At 40.9% G+C, this 24375-nt stretch overlaps 2 protein-coding genes across 6 annotated transcripts in view; one reads left to right on the top strand and one right to left on the bottom strand.

Moving 5' to 3' along the window:
- Window positions 1-24375, top strand: part of chd9 (chromodomain helicase DNA binding protein 9) — a 74249-nt gene that overhangs the window by 12634 nt on the left and 37240 nt on the right. For 4 of the 5 annotated variants that reach the window (XM_006779782.3, XM_006779781.3, XM_035914927.2 and 1 more), the window contains one exon: window positions 18362-18774. In XM_006779782.3, the coding sequence (XP_006779845.2) occupies window positions 18362-18774 (413 nt within the window). Of the gene's footprint in view, window positions 1-15048; window positions 16073-18361; window positions 18775-24375 lie in introns of those variants that run through there. The other variant, XM_006779783.3, reaches the window with a different exon arrangement.
- On the bottom strand, window positions 1562-15659 carry LOC148106287 (uncharacterized). Its single transcript, XM_087840617.1, has 3 exons — window positions 15351-15659; window positions 6902-8992; window positions 1562-1788 (listed from the first exon to the last, which is right to left on the bottom strand). The coding sequence occupies exons 2-3, from the start codon at window positions 8460-8462 to the stop codon at window positions 1562-1564; spliced, it is 1788 nt and encodes a 595-aa protein (XP_087696743.1). The 5' UTR covers window positions 8463-8992; window positions 15351-15659.

The following is a 24375-nucleotide window of genomic DNA, read 5'->3' as shown; positions in this document are numbered from 1 at the left end:
TTAATATGACTAAAAACTTAAAGAAAGTTATCTAAAGTGAATACGACTGGAATAAGTGCATAAGTCTGTCATTCTGTTCCAGTCTGTGGTTTTTGCACCACAGCTTGACTTTGACAAACTAAATGTCAATTGTATTGTCCCGAGAGACGGCAGTTGGCTTAGTGATTTGTAACTTCAGCAAACAGGTTTGTGTCAGTAGGAAGTCATTAAATAGTTGCCATGGATGCGGACGTTGTAAGTGGAGACTTTTATTGTGTGTTATGCTTGTGTGTGTGTTTTTTGTTTTTAATTTTTTTAACAACATTTGACTTACTCAGTTGACTGTTTACCTTAGCAGAAGAGGGTTGACTGTTGAAACCGGTATGTCATAATCAATCATTGCTCCCCGTTTTGTGGGTCAGGCTACAGTGTTGCCAGACAGGCTTTGCAAAGGTTAAAAAAATGACAAGAGTATTTCAGTCACCTTAATTTTGGGCCTTTAATGTGAAAATCTGACTTTTATTTGTGTCTTTTTGGGTATATATTTTTTTATATTGATCATGCTGTAGCAAACCTACAAAATGTAATCCACATGGAGCCATGGTTTTTCTTGCATATGATAAAAAAAATGTTGGTCACCGTCAAAGAGGTGTTGGCCTTCCAAAGGAAAATGAGTAGTACTCTGTAAAAACATATCTGAAACCCATTAAAGAAAAAAAAAAAAACAGAAAACAAAACAAAAAACAGCCATTAAAATTTCATTTCATCAAGCTTCAATTTAATTTTTGCTTTTTAAATATCCAGAAACAACAGGAAAATGCACAGAGTTCTGTTAAGTAAGTTACCCCACTCTTAACCATATTAGCCATGTGCCAGTCAAGTATTTGAACCAAATATTAATCTGATACTGATTTAAAAAACTGGATCGCATATTGGTGACAATGACACAATCCATCAGTTCAATCAAAGCCGTTCTCTTTTGTTCAGCAAAACTAGCAAACACCAGCCGTTTGGAGGTGTTTCACACCTGCTATATCAACAGCTGCTATTTGTACGTTTGCAGATGGGGTTTTGTTTTTTTTTTGGGGGGGGGGCGGTTATCTTTTTTTTACCTTAACTGTGGTCAAAGCAAATGTTTTAGGTTTTAGTAAATGACATCCTGTAGCGCTGTTTTGCCCATCTTCTAGCCCTGGACCTGTACAGGTCCTGGATGGAGGGAACATCAGCACCGATGATCCTCTCTGCAGACATGATTGTCCTTTCCAGTCTGGCCTTGTCCTGCTTTGTGGCCGAGCTGAACCAGACAATGATTGACATGCATAGGACAGATTGGATGATGATAGTGTAGAACGTGACCAGCAGCTTCAGTGGCAAGTTGAACTTCCTGAGTAGCCGCAGGAAGTACAACGTCTGCTGGGCCTTCTTTCAGACAGAGTCTATATGTGAGGACCACTTCAGATTGCGGGGATCCACTTCCTGTCTGTATGCGGACACGTCATATTTCTGGATCAGACCAATGACAGTGGTGTCCTTGATGAACTATAGGAGTTTCACATATGGTTCTCCTGAGATGCACTCATGTCTAGAGAGAGTCGAGCAGCGGAGAGAACACATCCCTGGATGAGGCTGGTGCTAATGGTCTGGTGATCCACTGACAGGTGGAAGCTAGGTGAACTTCCAGTGCAATGTCCTTCTGGTGGCTTAACACAAGTCTTTCAAAGGACTTCACAGCCACGGATGTTAGCACGACAGGCCTGTAGTCATTTAATCCTCCGGTGGACTTTTTTGGCACCAGGATTTTTCTTGGGCCTGTTTTAACAAATGCAAACAGTTATGTGGACAATGCTATATCCGTATATAAAGTGCGGATGCAACTGAGTTAATCATACTTAGCTGCTTCATCAACACCCCAAGGCCCATTTTAAGTTACCACAAGGTCCAGTCATTCTTTGTTGTACTGTGAAAGCCACTGAAAATAATGGGTTTGAGAGAGCAGCACCTGCTGTTTGTGTGATGCATAACTATGTAGAGTTGGGACCAAGCAGAGCTGTAGTCTTGCATGCTCTATGCAGTTTCTCTCTTTCTGTTAGCCCCCAAAACCCCATTCCCTTAGAGACAAAGAAAACAGAAAACCCCAACAATTGTTTGACCCCCTTAAAGCAATCACTTTGGAGAGAATGGGAAGGGAAAAACTCCCTTTTAACAGCAAGAAACCTCCGGCAGAACTTAGGCAGGGGCGACCATATGTGTCGGCTGGTTGGGATGAGGGGAGGAAGACAAGACGAGACACACTGTGAAAGAGAGCCAGAGATTAATAATAGCTAATGATTAAATACAGAGTGGTGTATAAATACATAGTGAGTGAAAAAGAAACAATGCATCATGTGGAGTCCCCAGTAGCCTAGACCTACTGCAGCGTAACTAAGGGAGGATTCAGAGTAATCTGATCCAGCCCTAACTTTATCAAAAAGGAAAGTTTTAAGCCTAATCTTAAAAGTAGAGTAAGTGTCTCTCTCTCCTAAATCCAACCTGGGAACTGGTTCCACAAAAGAGTGGTCTGGAAGCTGAAGCTGCACCTCCCACTTTACTTTTAAGTACATTAGGAAAGTAAGTCTGCAGTCTTAGAGTGAGGTAAGGGGGTTATGCTGTACTGTAGTGTCTATAGCCCAGTTTGATTTCAACCAGGTCACACCAGTAAAATTAATACATATATTGTATGTTAAAAAATACATTTACATTACAAGTACATTCTGAAAACATTAAACTCAACCATAGCCAAGATTTTTTTTTTTAATAAAGCTGAAATCAGAAGCATAATTGAAGACTTGCTTTAACTTGCTCCCTTTAAAAACTGCAAAATTATTTTTTGTAATTTAAATGTGGAATATTTGTAGAAGAAATGCAGATAGCATAAAATAACTTCCGAGTTTTTCACACACCATAAATCTGCATTACAATTTTGAGATCATAGTGGAAAAGAATTAAAAACGTAAAAATAAAATAGTACAAATACTGTTGAAATGATTCATACAACTTGTTTCATTGCCATTGAATAAGAGCATGGATGGTACCAGTATATTTAGTCATGTAATTTACCTAACTATAGTTTTAATATATTTATACTTCATTTTAGTATTTCTGACTCAGTTATATATATTTTGGACTCTTTTGTATTTTATTTTGTGATTAAAAAAAAAAATCAAAATAGTCTTGAAATTACAAATTTTATCAAATATAATTATCGTTTCTTGTACTTTGTTCAATAATGCATCAGGAAAACAAACCTGAAGAGCCTTAGTTTAGATTTTGTGGCCAAACATTTCATAATGTTGTTCTCTACTGATGAAAATTTGACAGTCTGTTTGAAACTGAATAACTATGAAATTAAGTGTGTTTTAAACCCTGCATTTCTGTGTTTATTTTGGGGTTCAGCTGTAACATTATCAGCAGTGAAGCTGCTTCTTCTCTGGCCATAACTCGTCCCTGCCACTAGACATTTAGACATTTGTGGCTGACAGCTGTCTGTCTTTGACTTAAGGTGATTTCATACTAGTACAAAAGATGGACAAATTTGTCAATTTAAGTAAAGCCAGGAATATAGTCCCCACAAGGGACTAGTGAAATGTGTGACTAGTTGACTAGCTGATGAAATGTTGGCACCAGAAATGCTAGTTGGTTAAACTAATCATATATTGTTAATTTCACTTCAGTTAGCTTTAAGTTTAATAAGAAAAGATCATTAGGGTGGATTGAACACGAGTCATGATTGAATTAAGCTATTTGGCAACTAGAGTTTAATGGCCCATCACAGCTGTACAGATTCCTAGTGATGACTTAGGCAAGACCCCCTGGAGTCTAGATGCTGGTGGTGGTGATGAAGACAGAGGCTTGGATGAAGCTCTTGGTAATGTGAGAGAGGCGGAGATGAGGAGCAGGTGGTTTACACGAAGGTAACCTGTAAATTTGAATATTTCATTGTATATCTTACTGTAAACCTACTGTCATTTAATGGTCGGGCATTGCACAGCTATAAGCATTTCACCTCATGTCATACTGTGTATGGTTGTGTGTGTGTGTGTGTGTGTGTGTGTGTGTGTGTGTGACAAATAAAATTTGAATTTGAATTTGAGGGAGAATGGCTGATGAGCACTGAGTGAAAGTGCACAAAGTGGAGGCCGATTGGCTTGAAGATGATGGGCCGAAAGATGATTGGTCCATACCAGTGATGTCAGCAATGAGCTTGATAGCTTGGGAAAATGGAAGTAATGATAACACACCCACCTACCACTAGTAAGGGGTAAAGTAAGACAGATGACTGCAGTAGTTTGACCAAAAAAATGAGTGAGTAAATTGGCACGTAGCAACTCGACAGGAGCAGTGTGTAACCACATTTGTTTGGATACAGTTTCCATTCCTTTTTCATTGTTCTCAATTTGAGTGTATTTTTTCTTTCATGTTTAATTGACTAGTAAATTAGTCAACAGGGAACCCCTGATGAGGTGTGAATTACGTTATGCCTCAGTTGGCTTGGGGGTGACGACCCGATCTTGTTAGACCTCACCATGCTCTTTTACCTTCTTTACCTTTAGCTCAGATTGCATATTAGCTTGAAAAAAAAAACAACAACTCAGTTTTATGTTGCAGCTTATGAGACATGTCATAAAAATGATCTATAATTTGGATTTAACTATTAAAATGTCATTATCTTAATATAAAGTTAAGATGTAACTAAGGTAATTCTTTTCCTTTTTTTCCATTTTTGCAGGGAAAACGCTTTTGCTCTGCACTCTCGCTCTCTTTGTTTCATAGATATCTGCCATGCGCACAGGAGAAGGTAGAAATCAAAGCTTGGGGGAAAAAAAAAGTCCTCACTTCATCAAATCTTGAAGGCTGTAGGTTGACTACACACCTGCACTGTGCTTCTTGTGCATGAATGTACGTGGTTGCCTCTATGTGTGTTCCTCCTTACGCAGGCACTGGCCCTGCTCTGCCTTTGCACTGCTTCAATAATGAAGGAGCTGTAAAGGTCTGGCAGTAAGCCCTTTGCTGAGTTCTCTTCCACCACATCCCTCCCATCCTCCCTCCCTCTCCTTCTGTCTCTGTCTGGCTCCCTCTCTCTCTCCTTCTCTCTCTCTCTCTCTTGCATCCTAAGGGACCTCCTCTCGGCTCCACTCTTCAGTTTGCACCGATGTTCCCATTAATGAATGGCATCATCCGGCTTGCTTGTTTTGCACAGTTCAGTTCCACTTCACTGCCTGGTGTCTGACCTGCTGTGCCATCTCTGATTCAGAGAGCACCACATCATTACTCAGAACAACCACAGCACACACTAACTCAAAAAACCTCTAGAAGGGCACTTTCAAAGCACATCCTCCACCGAGGCAAATGTCCCGTTTCACAATTTTTAAGAAAGCAATTCAGATTGGTCCCCATATTAAATTGTTTCTGCCTTAGTGGGGTCTTCCAGCATGAACAAAATCCCATGAAATTTGACTTTAGAATGAGCACATAGCCCTGAGAATGGACCATGGACTACATAACCCACTTTCCCTCGGGATGAATAAAGTATGATCAATCAATCAATCAATATAAAGGACAGACACACTGATTCCTTTAACGTGCATTCTTTCTCATGACCAGGTAACTCATCTGGATGTCCATTTGTAGAAGTAGGAGTTTACAAATGAAAATGGAAACCACCCTACTGCTCAGTTGATCTATGATTGTTATGATGTTTATTAGTTTATCATTTCAGTTGATAGTGAAAAAGTACAGTAACGCAGGGTATCCTTTAGAGTGGGCCTAAATTGTGATTGACAAGTCTCCACTGTGTGAATATGGTAGGGTTGGGCAATCTTCTGAATCGGTCTTGTTGCCCTCTTGTGAGATTCCCAGTAAGTGAAACCACTTTTGCTGGGACAAGTCATGCAAAGGTGGCACTGTCCATGTCCATGTTTGTGTACTGTGTGGCTCAAACACACAGCAAAGCTATCCAACTAGCTCGACTGCTAGCGAAATAAAGAGACACAATTGGATTTATTTTATTAATTCCAGCCTGACATGTAAGGCTATACCAGCAGGAGACATTTGTGCATATATGGTGTTGAATGATCATAACGAGCCTACCGTAATTAGTGGGCGTACATTTGTGGATATCACCTACAAAGTTAAAACTGTTAAGTCATTGAATTTGCTGCTGCTTCTTTTTTTCTTTATGCTTAAAGTTCTAACTTGTTCCGTTCATTCTGTTGCTGTGAGTATTAAATAGCTTGTCTGTCTCTCATCCCTTCTTCAAAAGGCACCACACTTTTTTTCTTTCATTTGCAAACACGCCCATTGAGGTAGGGGGGAAATAACTGAGTATCTCTGCAAACAGACTTTTACATTAAGCTTTAATTTAAATCAAGATAACAGATAGAGAGGTCCTCCTGTATTCTCTGGTTTTGTTCTGATGATGAATCAATGCCATGGCTACAGATGTTTTTAAAGAGTGCAGAGCTCAGGATTTATCAGAGTTGAAAGGAAAAACAGTGTTGATTGGCCAGCTGGGGTGATCAGTGATGGAGTTACCACCAATAAGAGTTATGAGTTTACCTTGAAAAATGCAAACTGAGTCATCCCTTATTAGTAGGGTTTATTTCCACATTAAAGTGAAGTAAAGAGGCTGATGTGGATTGGAAAATACAGCAGGGAGGCAATGCTAGTTATCTTGGGCAGCATCAGAATCAGAATCAGAAAGGGTTTTATTGCCAAATGTTGAGCAGGTTTACAACATTAGGAAATTGCTGCGGTACTTAGTGCAAACATACTGTCAGACAACGCTTATATAGACATAAAAATAAGAATTAAAAGTGCTAAGTAGATAGATATATACATGAGTGCAGGTGGTGATCAGTGCCAAACATGGAATGATGCAGTGAACACAGCGTAGGGTCATGTGTTAGTGGTGGGGAGCCGGTGCTGATGGTCCGGGAGTCCGAGACATTCTTTCCCAGCCTCACATGCTGCTTCCTGTCCGTCAGGAAGTCAGTGATCCACCGGCAGATGGAATCAGGCACATTCATCTGGGAAAGCTTGCCTTGGAGATGGTCTGGAAGGATGGTGTTGATGGCAGAGCTAAAGTCCACAAACAGGATCCTGGCGTAGGTTCCTGGGGAGTCCAGATGCTGCAGGATGAAGTGTAGAGCCATGTTAATAGCGTCGTCTACAGACCTGTTGGCTCTGTATGCAAACTGCAGGGGGTCCAGGAGGGGGGCCGTGAGGGTCTTGAGGTAGGAGAGAACCAGGCGCTCAAATGACTTCATGACCACAGATGTCAGAGCCACAGGTCTGTAGTCATTTAGTCCAGTGATCCTAGGTTTCTTGGGGACAGGGATTATGGTAGAGGACTTGAAGCAGGCAGGCACATGACATGCCTGCAGTGAGGAGTTGAAAATGCCAGAAAACACTGGGGCCAGCTCGTTTGCACAGTGTCTGAGGGTGGCAGGAGACACACCGTCTGGGCCAGGAGCTTTTCGAGCATTCAGACTCTTAAACTGCTTCCTCACATCTGCTTCATGAATATGAAGAGTTGTGGTGGGAGGAGGTGGTGTGAAATCCTCCTTGGTGTTGGGTGTGGAGGGAGGTGTTGTAGGTGAAGTGTTTGATGGTGGTGATGGCTCTATGGAGGGGGGAGAGGTGGGGGAATGAGTGTCCAAAGTGTCTCTATTGTTGGGACCGTTGGAGGTGTGAAGGCTGTCTGATGGCTCGTCAAAACGGCAGTAAAAGTCGTTAAGGGTGTTGGCCAAGAGCAAGTCATCAGTGGAGTGGTGGGTTTTAGGCTTGTAGTTGGTGATATTCCTAAAACTTTTCCACACAGAGGCCGAGTCATTCTCTGAGATCTGCTCCTGCATCTTCTCAGAGTGCTGATGTTTAGCAATGTCCACTTCTTTAGTGAACCTGTACTTGGCCTCTCTGTAGCAGTCCCTGTCTCCGCTTCTGAATGCCTTTCTCTTTTCCAGCCACAGCTTTTTGAGTTTAGGAGTAAACCAGGGTTTGTCATTGTTATAACTCCCCCTGGTGCGTGATGGCACAATGCTGTCCTCATAGAAGTGGATATAGGAGGTGACAGTGTCCGTAAACTCGTCCAAGCTGTTAAAAGCAGCCTTTATTGTGTCCCAGTCTGTAGACTCCAAACACGTGCGAAGCTCCTCCACAGCCTCGTTGCTCCACAGTTTTTTAGTCCTCACGACAGGTTTGGAGAGCTTAAGCCTCTGTCTGTACGCGGGGATCAGGTGGATCATGACGTGGTCAGAAAGTCCAAGTGAAGCGCGGGACACCGCACGATAGGCCCCGCTGATCGTGCTGTAACAGTGGTCTAATGTTCTCTCCTCTCTGGTCGGGCATTTAATATACTGCTTGTATTTGGGAAACTCTTGGCTCAGATTGGCTTTGTTAAAGTCCCCAAGAGCAATAATGAGAGAGTCCGGGAATGTCCGCTCCATGTGCAGTATCTGCTCCGCGAGTGCGCACTGAGCTGCCTGCACATCTGCATCTGGCGGGATGTAAACAGCGGCCAAGATGAATGAAGCAAACTCCCGCGGAGAACAAAACGGTTTGCAGTGAATAAAAAGGTATTCCAGAGAGGAAGAGCAGTGCTGAGCAATCACTGTTACATCTGTGCACCAACCACTATTAATGTAGAAGCAGACACCTCCACCTGTGGTCTTACCAGAGAGAGAGGCCTGCCGGTCCGCGCGCAGCAGATGAAAACCCTCCAGCTTGAGCGCTCAGTCCGGGATGTCCTCACAGAGCCACGACTCCGTAAAACATAAGACACAGGAGGAGGCAAAGTCTCTGTTCATGCTTCTCATCATGGCCAGCTCGTCCATCTTATTCCTGAGTGAGCGTACGTTGGAAAGGAAGATCCCAGGAAGAGCAGTCCGCAGTCCGCGTCTCCTCAGACGCACGAGTGCACCGGCTCGCTTTCCTCTCCTTTGGCGTCTCACTTTCCTGATCAAAGTCTGCAGTAAATCTGCCGCAGATGCGACAAATATTGGAAGTAAATCCACAGGTGTTGTAGTCCTGTAGTTAAGAAGCTCTTCTCTGGTGTAAGAATATCCAGAGGAGTGCCCAGACACAGAAGTTATGCACAAAAACAAAACAGAAGTAACGCACTGAAGCACCAGGGCATCCATACGCAGCGCCATCTTGGATCTATCATCTTGGATCTATCATCTTGGAGCATAAGCCTTTTCTCGCATTTGAGACTAACAGTAGACCGTCTACAGAAATATATTTGGGAGAATGCATGTGAATCAAAAATATTACAATACAAGTAGCTCAAATAACTTTTTTGATTCAACATAAAAACTGATTTTGTAGGGAATAGATGAGTTTCCAAACTCTCCCTACACTTAAACTGTGATGTATAAATAGGGGGTGGCAAGACTGAGAAAGTTCATATAAATTATGATGCACCGTCCATCAGTTTCTTAGTTACACTTCTTGCTTGAAAAGTCCAGTTTCAAAGCAACAAGATGGCAATAGTCAAAACTGACCCTTCATGACAGGACTTCACTAACTGGTGTTGTCACATTGGCTTATTGTTTTATATTCTGTCTAGGATAGGGTCCTCTCCTCTGTTTGAAAGTGACATACAACTAGATAGCACTTCCACAAAGATAAGACCGAGTGTGTGGGGGTGTTTATGTGCGATAAGACATACACAGATTTGTTTTGAATGTCAAGAATAAAGTATACTAATTATATTAACCAGTACTCAGAAGTGAGGCTCAGTTGCACTGCTGGTATGTAAAGTGTGTTTGTCAGCTACTAATTGTGAGAGTTGTCCCTCTCTGGATGGATGGTCTCTTGCTTTCATTTTGACTCCTACTCATTCGTGCATGCAAGCAGTGCTAGTCCTTGAAATATCATCTTAAATCTCACTGAGTGTCTGCCCTCTGAGCTGACACTTAAAGATGCAAGAGGGGCAAATGTCCTACTTAGAATTGCTCTCTCTCTTCTCAGTCATTGGCCCTGGTTGTCAAAGAGCCCAGACTAGACCATGCTATGTATTCTGACCAAGTCCCAAACCCACGTCATGGCTGTTAATTTTTTAAAATGTTTTAATTTTTTGGAATCACTGGGAAAATGAGCATCATAAGCAAAGCAAACACAAAACAGAGGCCTGAGTTTATTTTCCTCAGTTAATTAACAAAATATGATTTTAAATCTAGTCATCAGCATAATGAAAGACGTTATTGCTATTCACATGGCTTTAGTTTAATTAGTAACTTTAGAAACACTGCTGCGGGGCAGACAGTGCTTCAGTTTTATTTGGTTAAGTGGGTAGTAAGTCAAAGAGAGAAACAGTTTCAAATATTTACCCATTTGTGATAGTACTTCAGGAGTTAAAAACAATGCTGTTTAATGTAAAATCAATTTCCTCTTTTTTTTTCCCTCTTTTGCGTTATTGGTGGAATTTAGACAAAGGCCTGACATTTACTCTGGACTCATACTTGGATGTGAATCACATAAGGTGGCTGTAGACATCTTTTCTCTATACCTTGCATTCCTGCTTTGTCTCCTCACAGTCACCCCCTAGTGTTTAATACTGACATAGCTAGATGATTACGTCCAGCATACTATACCTATATCCCATCTGCGCCCAAAAGGCTTTTTGTTGGAATTAGGAATGTCTTTCAGCGCTGAACTTGTTTAAATAAAGGAAGAAGTCAAATAGTGCATTGCACAAACACAAGGATATATGGTCTTTCTTTATGAAAGCCTGTTGGATCTGTTGTTGTGCTTCTAAGGAGTGTAGCATGATTACATTTGTAAAGCCTGTCCTTCAATTTCCTGGACCTATTAGTTAGTTAACTGTATCCAGTACACTTAGTGTTGTATTTTTACTGAAATAACCCTGATGTAAAGATCATGCAGTCTGTTGGAGAATGTTTGTTTGTTAAAGGATGGAGGAAAGAAAACGGGGTATTGTATTTGTTTTTTTTCCTTTTCGGCTTTGAGATCCTGGTTTACTTGTACGTTATCTATAATTATCTTCACAGATGCATACATGTGCACACACAATGCATAGTGTGCTGATGGTGTTGTTTCTCCTGAGGCTAGTACAGTTTCCATGCTCATTCACTCATTCATTGTTGGGTTTATTGAATGGTTAACCCAGTGGATGCAGCATTATAATTATCTGTATTATACAAAATGTTTTGAACTAATAGTAAGATGAAAGTGGCCTGAACAACTCCCATGTGACCAATTGTTATTTCTAGCTGCAGCATCACCTTTTTAAAAACACCTACATTACAAGCATTTTGATGGTTTAACACCTTTCACACTTGCAGAAGACAGAGAAAAACTATGTCTAATTTAAAGTTTATTAAAAATATTCAAAGCTGGCTTCTTCCTGGTTTAAATGTTTAGGGGGTGACTCAGAATATAAGAACAACTGGCACATAGTTCAGGAAGCGACTTCAGTGAGGTCTCTCAATTTCCCTCTTAAATTTCACCATATGAAAAAGAAAAATACATTTTGATCTTAAGTATATTAAACCCAGCTTAGAAAGTCCTTGTGAAAAATAGCAGTTCTGGTGTTTGTTTGTTTTGTTTTTTCTGAAGGAGAAAGCCAAAACCTCTTTCATGGGTGTCAATGTTTTGTTTTTTAAGTTTAAATATTTGCAAAACAATTTCTGTTATTCTAAAGTAGGACACCTGTTTGGAAGGTGAATGAATAACCTGCCCATATCCTTTCAAAACATACAACCTGGCTGAAATTAAACAGTCATGGTCATCCAAAATTTTTCCAGACTGAGGTGTAGGTAAGAACACAAATAACAGGTTCAGCTCAAACAGTCATCAAGTGGTCTTTACTCTGTGAGCTCCCTAGTTAAAAGGTCCATGTCATCTTTCATTGTGCACATGTGATTGCAGTGCATTGGCAGTGTGTTAAATGTCTATGGGCAGCTACAAACTGCCCATCTACCTGTAGAAAGCATAAATCATCAGATAGGGGCAGTATCAGAAGTATGTGGTAAAACCGGTCTGTGGGCTACTCTTGCTTGTGCTATTGTTGGTCCATCAGCCAGCCACGGAGAAAAGCGAAGTTATAAACATACGAGCTGAAATGAAACTTAAGTGGACTATCTACTTCTGTGCTACAAAATGAAATGAAAATAGTAAATAGATATAGTAGAATATTGTGAATTGATTCTCATTAAATTTTGAAGGCCGGCTTTGTTTTCCAAGAAATGCATAAATCATTATATTGTTGAGGCCTGTTTAAACTTTCTTTCTGTTTTTTGGCTACAAAGAAAAATGGTTAAACAGGACACCATCCATTTTCATCATAGCATGTCTAATTCCGAATCATGGCAAGGATAGATTGGATCTAGCATTCGTCACTGAAGACAAAACAAAATCACACAGTTGAGTCTCCGCTACAGAATAGCTGTCCTTGATTTTGTGTGTATTTTATAGCTTGAGAACACGGCAGTAAACGTATTCACCAGTGAAAACCTCATTATATGAAAGAAGTAGTGTTTTATCAATCACCTGTTCAAATTTAATTCTTAAATAACATTTAAAAATGTGAAGTGTGTGCATTGTCTATTCCAGTGCAGCCTTTTTTTCATCCCGCACAGTGTTGTCACTGACACTTGGTGTCATTGCATTTGAGCTGGATAAGGAATTAATGTTTGGGATATGAGAGTAACAGCTGGCTTTTGGCTCTAGAGCCTCGTGGGTGCTAGCCATCTTGTCATTTACAGCCAGTGCATTGCTAGCTCTGAGCTCTCCATTTTCTTAATGGTGAGTTGGTGGAGACTCTCATGGTGGTTCAGGCAAGAAATGAGAGCAGTGGCGCACTAATACAGACCCTTTGATGAGGAAGTAATGGAGTGTTCAGAGACAGACACCTGTGCCTCTGCAGCCACGCTGCTTCTCTATGCGCACACACATTTTTTTTTTTCCACCCGCTTCCTTTTACCAGCTCTGCTACTCCCCTCCCCTTCTCTACTTCCCTCCCCTCTTCCTTTCCCCTCCCTCATCTGTCCTAAAAGGAAGCCACTCCCCTTGTACAGAGCTGCCAGGCTTGTTTGCATATTAACTGTCTAGTTGCCAAGGAGCTGTGGCTTCATGCCATGTGACCGTTGAAGCATGTGTATGTTGTTGACTGCTATACTCTTTTTTTCACCTTCATTTTTTAAAATCTTGTCCGGGTAGAAAAAACATTTACCATGCAGCAAAAATGTTTCATTAAAAGCAACATAGTTACTGAATCTGGTTTTAAATGAGGCATTATTCCGACTCTCTAGAGGATTGTACCAGGTTATTTTATTCTTCAAATACTTGATGGGTTTTTTTTCCTGAAGATAAACCATTGTGGGATGTACAAAATTGCATACTTGTGTAAACCTGTAGCAGTTAAAGTAATGAATGACAAAGTTTTTTTGTTTTCACTGTTGCAGTTTAATGAGGACTGTGAGGAGACTGTATTTTTATTTATTTTTATGTTTGTCTAGGGCGGATTGAATATATGACTATGCAATATATGACTGTGGACTCATTACAATGTGAGTGTGTTGTCGAGTCATCCTTGGGGAGTGTAGCCTGGTGGACATTATCTGACAATAGATTTGTTTAGCTTGGAGAAAATGCTGTTGCTCTGCTCGCAGCAAGCATGTGGTCTGCTTTAAAGTCCAAACTCCAAGGCCTGACTTGGCAGGTTGATACAAGGCACGCTGCTGCAAACACTTAGAAAGGAATATTGTTGTGCACACATGGCTGTGATCTCTGTAGAAAAGACAATATAGAGCTTTAAGAGCAAACCAGAGGGAGAGGGTGTGAGAATTTCTAAAGCCACTGCTATAACAACACCTCCATTTACACACATACAGATTTTGAATAAGGCTGTTAGAATATGTGTACAACATGGAGTGTAAAGCCATATTGTATTGTAACCTCAACACACTACCCCACACATTTCACACCATAAACTCACAACCCATGTGAAGAGGATCGGCATTTAATAATATAATAAGTTATATATAAAGTAACACTATATGGGATGTGTTCCTGCCTGGAAGTCTGACTCCTTGCTTCCTAGGATGATGTCTTACTCTGTGTTTTATTTACTAATGTCTTCACAACCGCCATGCAGCTTGTGTCACCCTGACTGGTCAGATGGCATGTGTTTCAAAAGCTGTTTGTGTTTTGAATTGTGGTAATTATTCATCCCATGAATGCAACCATTTAGTCCTTTAGTTTCTTGGTGTCTTAGATTTGGCCATTAGAATAACTTTTTTTTTTAGAAACAGCATAAAAAGTGTGTCCCTCCTTGAATTGAACTGGATAGACAACAAACTGTGTTGTGTGCAGCTGCATTTGAAATTGACTTTGTGTTGTGTGGGAAGGATATTGCTTTACCTTGTTTTGCACAGTAAACACAGACTAAAAACAGCTGATGACGTCCGTCAGTAGCTCAGGCCTAGCCCAGTCATTGGGGGGTATTGTACTTGGCGGCAAGCCAGCCTGTGTCTAAATAATTCCCAATACCATGTGCCAGGCTGTGCACATGTTCCCTACATTGTGCTGTCAGGAGTTCCCTGAAAGGCCTTCTTGCTCAAAAAGTTTGTGGTTCACAGGAAGAGCTCCATGTCTTGGACACATCCCAGGTTCCACTCTTGGTCACCCCTCCCCCAAGACTCGTAGCAGGGTGACCTGGCCTTGACCCGGTAAAAGTGTTTGAATTCACCGCTGGAGACAGTGTAGGCTGTGTGTGCCAGATTTAATTAGGAAGTTGAAAGTCTGTTATACTCTGTTTGTATGAGAAATTTATTTTTAGCCTTTGAAAATTAGTTTTTCTGTTTGTTCTTCTGGCTCTCTTGGAATCTGCTGTTCTATTTATAAATCAACATATCACTATCAGTAACCAATATGAGGAAGTGAAAAGCTACGATGTTGACAATCTGTGGCGTGGGAGAAATCCAGTACTTTGGGGGTTAAGTTGTGAAAGTTAATGTAATAACTGCTAGCACCATCTGCTGGCCTACTTCCTTACAAAGAGCGAGAGAGAGAGAGAGAGAGAGTGAGTAAGAGAGAGAGAGAGAGAGGGAGAGAAAAACGAGTCTGGGTTTTAACGACATCTCTAATATTCATGCTGATGCATTTTGCTGCTTTGTGCTTTCATTTTCCGCCGCTCTGCCTGCCAGAGTCTCGAGCTCGCCACACACGCCCGAGCCAAGGAGAGGGGAGGGCAGCGAGGGAGAACAAGGAAAAAGATAAGTGGGGGAGAAAGGAGGAAAAAACAATCAGCCAAACAAGCGAGCAAGATAACACAAAAAAGGCTTTTGTGTGTAATAAAAGGAGTAACCTACCTTATCCCAGCTGGTGAAGAAGACGAGGAGAGGCACAAAAAGAGAAACGGCTAAGCGGGAAGAGCAAGAAAGAACAAGAAACAAGAGGGTGAAGGCTCAGAGAGGCACTGAGAGCACTCACGAAAGGCAGGCAAAAAGAGGAATCAATGAGAGGGGAGGAGAGAGGAAGGCAACTCTGACACACACACACACACAGAGAGTGAGTGAGGGAGACTTGGGTGAAGCCGGACGACAGTAAAGCAGCACACAGCAGCAGAATGAGAGCTTCCTGGACTGCCACGCACCTCCTCTACCGCCAACAGCGCTGCTCCCCCATCACCCTGTGAAGAGACAGGCGAGGGTGAGAGAGAAAGAGCGAGTGGGAGAGAGAGAGGAGAGAGAGTGAGCTCCCATGCGCTCCTCTTGAGCCCTGCCTGCTGGGGGAGGAGGAGACGAACAGATCCGGCGCTCTTGCACTGCCCGAGGAGAAGAGCTGACCGGGAAGGAGGAGGGGAGGCAAACGAGGAGAGAGGGAGGGGAGGGGGGGACACACGGCTCAAGGAAGAGTGAGAGACAAACGAAAAGGAGAGAGTGAGTGTGTTTGTAACAGAAAGTGTGAGTGAGCAACGGAGAGAGAAGAAACCCAGCGAAAGGGCAAGGCTTTTGTTAGCCGGTTGGAGAGGGGGAGGAAAGAGGAAGGGAAAAAAAACACCATGTCTACAGTGAAGAGGCCAAGAGGAAGGGTAAGTGAGCTGTGCTGAGAGCTGGGAGGGAGGAGGGACAAGGGGGAGGAGGAGGGGCCGGCAGGAACTGAACAACCTCCTCTGCTACTGGCTCATGCTGCACTGCCGCCATCTTGAACTCATTGCTGCTTTTTTCCCCTTTGCCTCTATATTCATTTGCTTTGCTGTGCTAGACTTTAGCATGGTTTACTGGATGTACAGTATTTTCCCCATCCCCACTGTCCAATCATACATCACTTTTCATTCTCAGTTGAATTCTGCTGCCCTGTTCTGTAGTTTATGTACAGTGTATGATGTGTGTGTGTGTGTGTGTGTGTGTGTGTGTGTGTGTGTGTGTGTGTGTGTGTGTGTGTGTGTGTGTGTGTGTGTGTGTGTTTGTGCCCTCTATGAGTTGAGCCTGTCAGTCACCAGAGACCTTACTACATGTGGAAATGAGAGGGTGGGAGCGAGGGAAAGGTGTCCGGCCCAAATGGAGCTTACTCTACCTTTTCATTAGCTGTAATAGTCCCTGCCGTTTTCATGGGACTGCGTGCTGCTAGAGAGATTGAAATCACTGCAGTGCTGGCAGGCTGTAATTTCAGTTATTTATAGATGTATTACACAGCTGCAGTGCTCTCACTTTTGGTGCATTTTATCTTTTCTCTCTCTCTCCCTTGCGCTGCCTTTCTGATAGAAACCTGTTTTCATATTTAGTCTTCCCCTTTCCTACGTCTTTCATGTGCGTTCATGTTCTTCCACTCTTAAACATTACTTTCTACTCCTCCCTCTGTCTCTCTCTCTCTCTCTCTCTCTATTTTCTTTCTTTTCACAAATAACTTAAATGAGAACATTCCAGCATGATCTGGTAAATTTCCTCCTAATAGCCTCAGCGGCGTGGCACACGTGAAAATCATAATGCAGCTTTTGTGTGTATTTTTTTTCTCCCCACTTCTTCCAAATGAATTGCTAGTTATTCAGTTCCCTCCCCCACTTTGTCAGTGAGGTTCAAGCTAATTCTCTTTATTTAGCTAGCAGTGTGGAAAAAAAGCAACCAGCCGCGCCTGGGCCATGTAGGCATACGCAACACATTTTTAGATTAGGTCATCCATTTATGGGTTCCCTCTCTGCTGGGCTTAAAGCCCACCACAGGGTGCTTGTGTAGTCATAACCGCAGTCACGCCATCTATTATGCACATATTATCATGTATCAGGCAGGCTAGATTATTTATGTCTGCGAGGCTCACTGTGACCTGCTACATTGAACCAGTGTTTAACCCTCCGTTTGAAGCTCACTTAGCTTACTTGAGCCAAAAGAATTTCATTTGACTTTTGATATCACATGGTTTCAGAGTTCAGACAGAGGGTCGTCTGCCCTTGATCTAAATGAATTCTTGGAGGAAACATTGGCCTTTCATCAAGCTCAGTGTCTACTAGTAGAGTAGAGTTAAAATGGGCATCATGCAGAGCATGGCAGGTCCACCCCCCACCCCCAGCTTTTGAGATGGGGACAGCAACAAGCTCTGCTGCCGGAGTGCTTCACACAGCCTTGAGAAGGTTCCTTTTTTCTGAATGAGTGATATTTTCATCCGTCACACAAATGCACCCTAGTATGTTGCGAATTCATAGAAGGCTGGATTTTAACATTTAGTTTCTTCTTTGTTTTAGACCTTGTTTCATATTTATTACATTCAGCTGCTTACTGTACAGTAAAATGGCATCGCAATGTGCTTCCACGATATTCTATGAAGGAAACAATAATTCGATTGTGTTAGCTGAGCTGTGTGACTATAGTGGATCCACATGCTGAATGCAGCTATAAATACAAGTAGTGGTATTAATGGCTTGTTTTTTTTTTTAAATAAATGCTTATGGTGTTACAAAACAGAAAGATGTTTTGAACAATATCTTTTTTTTTTCTTTTTTTAAAAAAATTGTTTGTTACCAAACCTAGTGACAACACACCTATGTAAGTAGAAATGCATAACCTGTAAATGGCTGCAGGCTGTATCAGTACATTAACATTGTACCTCATTGGCTTTGTAATCTGTTATATGCATTATGTAAATTAAGGCTGATGTTTTGGGGGTTTTTTTTTCCTGTTTTGTATTTTTTATTTATTTTTTGTGAGTCAGTGTTTTGAAGCTAGTATTTGGACATTTGTTTTGTTATTAAGCTTTTTCTTTTTAAAGATCTTTGCATCACTAGATTTTTCTAAGGTGCAGCTTTTTGTTTCGAAGACTAGATGACATCACACACCTTTTACAGTACCATGCTCACTATGTTTCTGTTTATTTTTCTCTTTGACCATAGCCTCGAAAGAACGCTAATGGTCCCGGAAGCCAGATACGGGTCCTCAGTCCCCCAATGAAGAGCAGCTCATCCTCGTCATCATCCTCTTCATCTTCCTCTTCATCTTCATCCAGCTCCTCATCAGAGAAGAGGGTTCCACGGAGGACGCATCATCAGATGGATTCAACTCCACAGGACAAGCAGGAGAAGGCAAATAGGATAATATCAGAGGCTATTGCAAAGGCTCGGCAAAGAGGGGAGAAAAACATCCCAAGGGTTATGAGCCCAGAGAGCTTCCCCAGCTCTTCTTCGCAGTACAAAGCCCACCGTGATCATGAGCACAAAGGAAATGGGAAGGCACGGTCCAAGGAGAAGGCCTGCAGGAAAGCTTGTATTATACCCTCCTCCAAGCCCAAGCAGAAGGCCAAGATCGGGTATGTAGTCAAAACCATAAATGCTCAGCTATAAACTGCTGCAGTGCACTGTTGCTTTGGCAAAAAATAATCCACTAAGCATTGCTTTGATCTCATTTCTTTTAACTCAACTCATGCTTAAGTAACAGCGGCATTTCATGAGCCCGTATGAGCAAGTAACATGTGCCACTGATTAACTATCTGTCATTATACTTAATATACAAAAGACAAAGAAATTGTAGCTTCAGCGTTTCGGAATTCAAATTAGGATTTTTAAATAATTGTATAGCAACAATATACACCACATTAATATGTAAATAGGATAAACAATACATTGAGACAGAGATTCATATAAAATGAAAAGTTACAGGACCAAATCTTACATATTGGAAAGCTTATGTCAGCTATTGTATTTTCTATAGATTATGTTGTGAAAAACATGTTAACATTATTGATCACTATTTTGTCACTACTGGAAAATGGTGAAACGCATAGCTTGCGTTCAGTAAAAGTCAAGTTTATGTTGAGGCTCTTCACTTCACTTCATCCACATCCACTTTTCTAACAGGAATTTAAAGGGATGGTTTAGAGTTTGAAACTATTACATATTTATGATGATTGTTCTAAATGTTTGATTCTAGAGCCAGTTTAAAAAGAGCAATGTTCAATAGGGGAAAAAAATATTTTCTTCAAGTTCCCAAGTCACAGCTCAGTAAGTTTAAACTTGAATTAATGTTACTATACATGTACTTTGTCTTTTTCTGACTTAAGGTAATGTCTGCTTGCTATTTGCATCAATAAAGCAGCAGCATTTGACTGATTTTCGGTTCTTGTGTATCGGTTGATTTTTATTGGTACATTTTTACATTTATTTTCTGCCTGTGGTTGCCAAGATGGAAGCTCAAAGTTCAACAGACTTTACTGCACGCCATAACAATAAACCAGGCTCAGTCATCAGCATAGACATGGGAGGAGCACACAAAGACTCCATTTACATGCAGGACAGTGCTTCTTAGTATGTTTTGGTGAGTAGTGCTGATGTAAAGATACCTTAATCTGTCTCCCATCCCCCCATTTTTAACTGCTATGAGCAGTATGTAGCTCTAAGCCACACCCAGCGCAGCCTGTTAAGATATCAGCTGGTGCAGATGTGAATGCAGAGGCAGGGAACTGAAGGAATGGGGGAATGTTTAAATATATCACATTGTACAGCTAGAAAAAAAATCGCTATTGGTTTTAAAGCAGCACCCACATTTGAGACCTAGCGTGAGAGTGGCTGGAAATGGTCAAACTGAATATCTGGTTGGTTGCGGCCTTGGTTAATAATTAGATGAGGTATGCTGAGGGAGAAAAGCTGTAGCACATAATGAATTTCACATGTCCTGTGTGTGATAATGACAAAGTTGTGGAAGTGCTAATGTTTGGGAGAACAGTGAGATGATGGAGGCATCAGTCATTGTGATACAGTCTGCCTGCACTTTCAGGTTTAGTTGGAGGTAGGTGTCTGTTGGTGTTCACATTAAGTCATGTCTCAGCTCCATGATGAGCTCCATGAGGTTTGTGGATGTGATTGAATTTCTGAACAAGCTAAGGTGTGATCTTAAAATGAAAGCGTTGTTTGAACTTGTTATTTATCTTTGACTTTTAAGATCAGGAAGCTTCACTCATATCGGTTAGAGAGTGCACACCCAGATCCTTTACTCTTCTAACCACCTTGCATCCGTTGAGACAGTTCTTAAAACCATCAGTATGTAATCAAGTGCAGTCTAAGACTTGATGGCTTTAAAGGACAGCTAACAGTGTGTTTGCAGTCTGTCATTTAAATGTGTCACAGATAACAGTCATTGTTGTTATAAGCTAATGAGCTAAGTAACCCTAGCAACCATACCTGGGGTAAATGTTGTTTTAAAAAACAAAAAAACAGTCAGACCAAAATACAGTCAGTGATATGGACCACATTTTATAGCACCCATTTCTTCATGTATTCCAGCCATTTTGAAAAATGAAGTGTATTCAGGTCAGATGATGGACCGGTCATCTGACTAGAGTGACCATACTGAGAAATTTATAAAGTGCATGACATTTCAAATTAGTTTGACTGTTTTGCTTTATATTTTGCTAAACATTACATGACATTACTATGCCTTAATTAATCATATTTTGTGATTTAAGCTATTTAAGCTATTAAAATTGCTCTTAAATATGTTAAGCTGTTAAAATGCAAAAGACTTTGGTGCGAACACGGCAGTGACGTATAGCTGTCTGTATATGACAAGAGGTTTGTAGGAGTGTGTGAATGTTTCCTCTGAGGTGTGAAGATTCATAGCTAAGAAAATCTTGAGGCTAATGGAGCTTTTACTTTGCTAATTAGCAAATAAAGAACAGACAAATTGGAGAGGATCTTTTTCAAGAGCTCCAGTTAATGATGCTGCTTGAAGACTCAAAAACCAAAATAACTGTGACTCTTGATGGCCATGTTGATATAAACAAAGACACTTACAGGAATAGAATGTGCATTCACCTAAATCCAGCAAGTCCAGTTTAACTGAGACAGGCAGGTGTAGACCTTGAATAACGAAGTCAAAACATGATCCGCCACATTGTCACAGCACTCTAATCATAAACATAAAAACTAAAACCTATTGGAGGGCCTGATTTTGTCATAAACACCCACTTTTTGACTTAACCTTTTTCTAAACAGTAATGAAGTAACTGTATTATTGCAAATGCACAGGGAGTGACTACTTGTTGATGAAAGACAGAAAGGAGAAAACTTTCAATGCTAACAGAACAAACATACCACCTATAAAAGACTGAAGTGACTGGCACTGTTGTAACAGTTACAGTGTTTATTTTCATTTTTGTATTGTACATTTTGACTATGGACTTGTAGAACTACTTCACAGGGCCTATCCATAATAGTGTTCTTGCATTAAGGCTATGAATGGCTGTATTTCTGACTGTGCCTTGGCCTCTTGACCTTATGTGCCATACCTGTCATGGTCTTCTTGTCATTCAACTACTTGGGTAGTTACAGCTGAATTGAAGTCTAGTTACCCATATCATAGATGAAATGGATTTTGGGTTGACTCTTGGTCTGGCAATAAAAGCCCAATTCTACACACATTTGCATACATTCAAGAGTACACAATTAATTATAGATATGCTGTATAATGCATAGTCTGTTTACTAGTTCTTTCTTTTTTTGTGAAGAAGATTCACAGTTTCTATTTTTGCTCCACACAGATGCAGTTGGAATATGTTTATATATGTACAGTGAGGGGTAGATCTGTTGCACTTGTGATGAAGACTGCGGTGATTGAGACTATAACACGAAGCGTCTTTTCTGTATTCATAGTGGAGAGAGTCCTGTTTATATGCATGCACCACCAAGGATCTCCACATAAAATATTAATGTATACCGACTGCAGAGGTACTAACCTTCCGCTAAAGTCATTAATTCAGGCTCTGCTCTGTTGAGGGTGTGTGCTTGGCTGTGTTCAGAAAGCTGGAGGTTGTGTGTATTTGGTGCTGTTTGAGTATGTGCTCACTCTTCCATCGCATCGTCTGACTGCTCTTTAAGCAGGGAATTGGATCCCACGATAAGACCATTACCCTAATTGTCAGTATACTTAAGGCTCTGTTTCTCTGAGACCACTATACTGTCATCACTACCTATGTTTCTCGGAGAATCAATTCTGTTTAATGCCTAATAAGTGTCCTCTGGATTACTTGGATAGTTTGCTCACCAGATGCTTGGAAAGCAAATTGGGGGGTCATACAATCATATGGAAAATCTGCCTGTCTGATGAGAATAAATACATTAATGCAGCCGATTAAAATATGGATGCAACAGCCGCTGTGACAGGTGGACATGACAGATATCCAAGAAAAATCAAACTGGAGAATAAATGTTACATATTTGTTATCTTTGTCTTGGCTAATATGCTTCAGTATCAAATGACTCTTCTTATCTGGGGATTTTTAATGAAACTATAGCCCAACAAGAATTTTCCAGCACTAAAGTCCTAACTGATGTCCTACTTTGGCAAAACAAGATGTGGTACATTAAAATCAGCTATTGGGGAATTATAGAGACTAATTTTCAACTTGGTTTATAACCGTCTTAATAATTAAATTGACTTTAATCACTACGACTGCTGAATATTTATCAAAGCTTAAACATAGACCATTAGATCCCACAGCATTTAGGCAAATCAGACACATCATCGTGGAAGCTCTTATGCTTTGCTGCTATAAGGTGCAATAACCCTGGGGAATCATTTCAACTGTTAGTATTACAGGTGTTTATGTTGAATCTTCAGATTCACTCGTTTGTGGTGTTTTTGTTTTTGTTTTAATCAAAAGGGCGTTACTTAAGCACGTATTTGTACCTCAAAGATATATCATACCATAATATCATACATAAAATTGCTTGTGGTACGCTTTGGAAATGACAGACTGTAATAGTAAAACAGATTAGTGAGTTAACCCATCATTGTAAAATAATTCATTTTTAATTATAAAAGCTTTACTTGCTTTCAGCATGACATGATGGACTGACCCTAAAAGATGTTGTGGGCAGGATGCCTTTTTCAGGGTCACCATAGGACCTGCATCCTGCATCCTATCCTGTTTTTAATATTGTGTAAATACACCTAATCTTAATAAACAGGACTAGGGCACTAATAGATTTTTTTTTCTCGCTTTTCAGCCAGAATTTTATGAATTTAAATATTAACCAACATTATCTACTCTAAGGAGAGGAGGTGGTTATTTTACTGGATAGGCTTGACCGATCACGGCTCTCTGTAGGCTGGAATGTGCTTTTCGTGCAGCCTACCTGCTGAAAAATACCCTCAAATAATTATCAGATGAAAGCAGTGTGCTGCTCTTTTTGTTCCACCCTCCCCCTCCTCTTTACATTTTTTTTCCTAATATAAATTTGGTTCAATCAGCATGCTCAAAGCTGTGCATCCAATGCTTCCTGTGAGCAGGCATGTTATAAATATGCTGATACTACAAAGCAGCAGGGCAGTAGGAAAATATCAAACAAAATGGTGCTTGTGAGATCAATTACATGATAGAAAATGGAGGTTTAAGTCTAGTGTATGTGCTGCAGCGTATAGCTGTTCATATTTCAATGCTTGCCTGCTAGCTGTCTAATCTCTTCTCCCTCACTTTTTTCATTAGGGAAAGCTAAAGCTGGTTTTTTTTTTTATTGTTTTCCTAGTTAATCCCTTGCAGGGTGCATTTTTGTGCGTGTTCACATGTGCAGGCATGTGATATATAAACATTCTGGGGGTCTGTGCATGTCTTAATGCAAACTCAGATGTTCTTATATGTGTGTGTGTGTGTGTGCGCGTATGTCTGTGTGGAAGAGAAAGAGGCTACTACCCGTTTTTAATTTAAAAAAAAAAAAATGTTTGCTGTATAAAGCAGAAATCCCATGAGGCCATGTGCTCTGCGCTGATATAGTATTTGTGTTTTAGAGGGTGCTTGATAGCGCTGCTGCTGCTACTGTTTCCAGTTGTTTGCTATGTGGTACTGAGATTATAGCCTTCCATTCATAAGAAGGGGGATTTCCTGAGAACGACCTGCAGTGCTGTGTCAATAAGCCCC

This window comes from Neolamprologus brichardi, chromosome 1 (genome assembly GCF_056152115.1).
Source record: "Neolamprologus brichardi isolate AB-2024 chromosome 1, ASM5615211v1, whole genome shotgun sequence".
Lineage (NCBI taxonomy): Eukaryota > Metazoa > Chordata > Actinopteri > Cichliformes > Cichlidae > Neolamprologus > Neolamprologus brichardi.
The sequence above is the reverse complement of the archived record's forward strand: the minus strand, read 5'-3'. Positions and strand labels throughout refer to the sequence as shown.

Excerpts from the sequence above, each read along its gene's own strand:
- LOC148106287 (XM_087840617.1), bottom strand. The coding sequence starts at position 8,462 with ATGGAGCGGACATTCCCGGACTCTCTCATTATTGCTCTTGGGGACTTT. Across the intron at positions 1,789-6,901 it reads AACACATGACCCTACGCTGT|GCCCAAGAAAAATCCTGGTG; the intron begins GTTCACTGCATC and ends TTGTTAAAACAG.